Source organism: Mizuhopecten yessoensis, unplaced genomic scaffold (assembly GCF_002113885.1).
Source record: "Mizuhopecten yessoensis strain PY_sf001 unplaced genomic scaffold, ASM211388v2 hete_36152632, whole genome shotgun sequence".
Taxonomy (NCBI): domain Eukaryota; kingdom Metazoa; phylum Mollusca; class Bivalvia; order Pectinida; family Pectinidae; genus Mizuhopecten; species Mizuhopecten yessoensis.
The window spans coordinates 1-3,533 of NW_018484939.1; the positions used below are offsets into that span (position 1 = coordinate 1).

The 3,533-nt window shown below is 34.3% G+C and overlaps 1 protein-coding gene across 1 annotated transcript; it reads right to left on the reverse strand.

The window, feature by feature from the left end:
• Positions 1–374: 374 nt before the first annotated feature.
• LOC110444618 lies at positions 375–3,265 on the reverse strand. The gene is made up of 3 exons (XM_021488982.1): positions 3,077–3,265; positions 1,041–1,194; positions 375–795 (listed from the first exon to the last, which is right to left on the reverse strand). Exons 1-3 carry the CDS (start codon positions 3,153–3,155, stop codon positions 390–392), a joined length of 639 nt encoding a protein of 212 aa, XP_021344657.1. The 5' UTR covers positions 3,156–3,265; the 3' UTR covers positions 375–389.
• Between the last annotated feature and the right edge of the window lie 268 nt (positions 3,266–3,533).

The window sequence follows — 3,533 nt, forward strand, 5'->3', positions numbered from 1 at the left end:
TGTGTGTGTGTTACGTTCGTCTTCTGAACAGCTTCATATGAAAGCTCAACTATTTGCATATGAACTTAATCACCTACACGTGACAGCTTAATAGTCTATGTAAGTAGCTACATTTCACTACTAGATATTAAAGATGGTGATATATGTCTGATGTATACATACAAAAACTAACAGATTAGCTCAATACTATGTATAACCCGTACAGTAGTATTTGTTTATTGTATTAAATGTATCAATAATATATTTCTATTGAATTTATGTTGGGTGTAATTGTGTTCTGGGAATTGAGTTACACTTTCTCTATTTCTGACCAATATTATTTTTTAACTTGTTAAGATACTTATTCTTCATTGCACTCTTTTAAATATAACTATAAATTTACTATATTTTTATGAATATATAATTGGATAATTACCTTTCAAAGAGTTACCAAAACTTTTGAAGCCATTGCCGATTGTTTTGCCTACTTTCGGTATCGTGCCGGTGAAGAATGTGCCTAATTCCTTTCCTACATTTTTAGTAACTCCAGGTAATGTGCCGGTGAAGAATGTACCAAACTCCTTGCCAATATTTTTGGCAGTGTTCGGAATCGTACCAGTGACAAATTTACCGACCTCTTTTCCGACGTTTTCGGCTGTCTTTGGAATGGTGCCTGTAATAAAATTTGGGATTTTCTTTGCGAAATTCAATCCTTTACCAAACTTGTCCAACCCAGTACGGAAGGGGGCTGGGATAATACCTAAAATAACTTGATCAAATCCGACACTTCCTGGTGAATGGCCAGAATTTTGGTTTCTGTAAGAATATAAATAAGAAATGTTGATACATAATACGCCTGAATATACCACAGAGTACAAAGATGGAATCATAGTTCAAAGGCAACACAACATAATAACAAAGGAAAACTTTATGCTCTTATACACCAAACCCACTGCAAGTATTTAAACTATCGCAACACATTAGCATATTTATACAAAATATTATGTACCTAGGAAATGGATTAAAAATGTCCGTTGTTCCCTTTATTAGTGGATAGATACCTTTTGATACAGGCCAAACAGGTATCGATCGTTGTGTTGATTTTCAGTTCGCATTGTCGTGATGCGTCCTCAAGTTTTTTCTCCAGAGCAGGAAAATCGTCATTGTATCTCCGCTGAAAATTTATTACTACATAGTAATTGATTTCTGTGGCCTCTGTACAAAGAAAAAGAAAACAAATTGAGTATACCAAGCATGTGAAATGTGTTCGTTTGACACAAGTATGAAACAAGTTATGATTTAAATTGAGTAATGGGCATTTACCAAACTAATAAGAACACACAATGTATACCCCATTTATGTCATGCAGATAAGAAAACTGATTCTTCAACACTTTACAGGCGCATTCCCGCTGTTGTCTGGAAAAGATAAACCATTTTATCGCCTACCAAGGGAAAGACAGCGCACACGCACTGTTATTCTGAAAACGTCACCATCGCGTCATCATTTTATGCAACGCTACCATGATTCGTCATCAGTTTTGTTGCGCATATATAATTGCGCGGTACATAGGGTTAACGATTGCAACTTTTGTTTCACAGTAGCAAGTATGACAGAAAAATAACAAATCACTCCTGTGTTATGCAGACGGAGAAAACTCAACCATTTTATATTGTGTTTGATACATTGTTAACCCTTTCACCACTGTAGACCATAATCGACTCAACCAAATCAATGCATGGTATAGTTTACTGAAGTTACATAGGGATGAAAGGGTTAAATATAACTAAATTTGTAACCGTATACAAACTTATCAAACTTTTTTGTCCTTGTGAGTCGATGCATTTTTACATAATTTATGTTATGTGTAACCGTATACAAACTTAGGCTTATTATACAGTTTGCTTGTTTTCAAAACTAGATGGGCTTGCTCAACATCAATGAAACGAAGAAATATGTTATCTTCTGAGCATCGACTCCGGAGCGATAAGTGTTCTGTAGCTGCAATTTATCCAGCTGTTTCACACGACAACGTGACGTGTGCGACACTAAACTAGGATTTTCAGACGTGTAGACATCAACTGCACACCGACAAAAAAGTTCGGCATTAAACTTAAGAGTTTATAACTCGCGAAGAAATACGCATATATTTACATGTTTGCTTAGTACACGTTTTACTTTGCTCACTACAAAATCATAGTTTTCACTAGGACTTTTTCTGCCGAAGCCTGAAGACATCCTTATATCAATGAACACAGTCAGCTAAAAACAATTGTGCATTGCCTTGTAACTCAATAGTTAAAAAGAATAGAAAATAAAAGTTATTAACCGTACAACTAAAACTGAAAAGTACACGAACATTGATTAACAACTTCTATTATCAACATGCATTTATAAGTAAAAAGATATCATAAATATATTAATATCAACAAGTTGAAAAATCAATTAAAGGGAGGAAACATTTTTGATAATTATACGTTAATTATAGATACTTGAATTAAACAGCAAGATATGTTGGTATAGGGCAAGTATGTTCGAAATGTCACTCTTTGAATACTGTGATCACAGTCCCCGTTTGAAACACATACCGAACATTCCAGGCAGATAATATTTATTTGACGAATGTTTGTTCGTATATTTAAATAAGATATAGAATTCAGTAACTGTTTTTTCGTTTCCATTTTTAGATTGCCCGCATATTAATTACAGTCCCTGCTGATTTCAAATCGTGTAATATTGCAGTTGTATTTTAATGGCTCCGAAACCGATGTCGAGAGAACATTGAAACAGGAATTTTCATTTGATTTCATGACAGTTATTAAGATATCATTATCAGGCAAATGGAGGATCGCCATTTAAATAAATAAATAAATCGGGTATCTATTTTATGCAATGATAGTACGTTATTTTTGACATCATAATACATTTAAATGCAAGCCTTGCAATCAGAACATTAAAAAAGTATTGAATAAGAATTCTTGTCTAACGACTCCTGACTTTTACATATTTCTTCAGCTACAAAATAACTGGTTAAATTTTAATGTTGTGATAATTTCATTTGATAAGTAGCATAATCAAATATATAAAAATAACTTACTATCATCACTATCATGGACGACTGCGGATGTCAACCCCAAGTTGAGCAGGACCAGGCACAAACAAGCTGACAGGATCATGGTTGAAGTATGTTGCCCTCTTTTAGGTCAGAATAGTTTTTCGCAATGTACACCCCTCTTATATAGCGTTCACTCTAAAATAGGCTGGGCATCCCATTATCACAGCCTACGCAGATGATGTACAGATTCTAGGAATATGATCACGTGATCAACACAGAGGAGGAGTTCTAGGAAAAAAGCAAAACGCGTCCTGAACCTTATCAACACAAAATAACATGTTGATTGTTTTTCATGAAATAAGTTCAAAGGTACCAACCTGACCTAAAAAAACACCTGTGTGTAGTAATCACTGGACGTTAAAACCCCAAAGATGAACCAAATTATGCCATAAACAATCAAATTGTTATTGTTGCTAAAACTGATGATATGCGTGTCGGC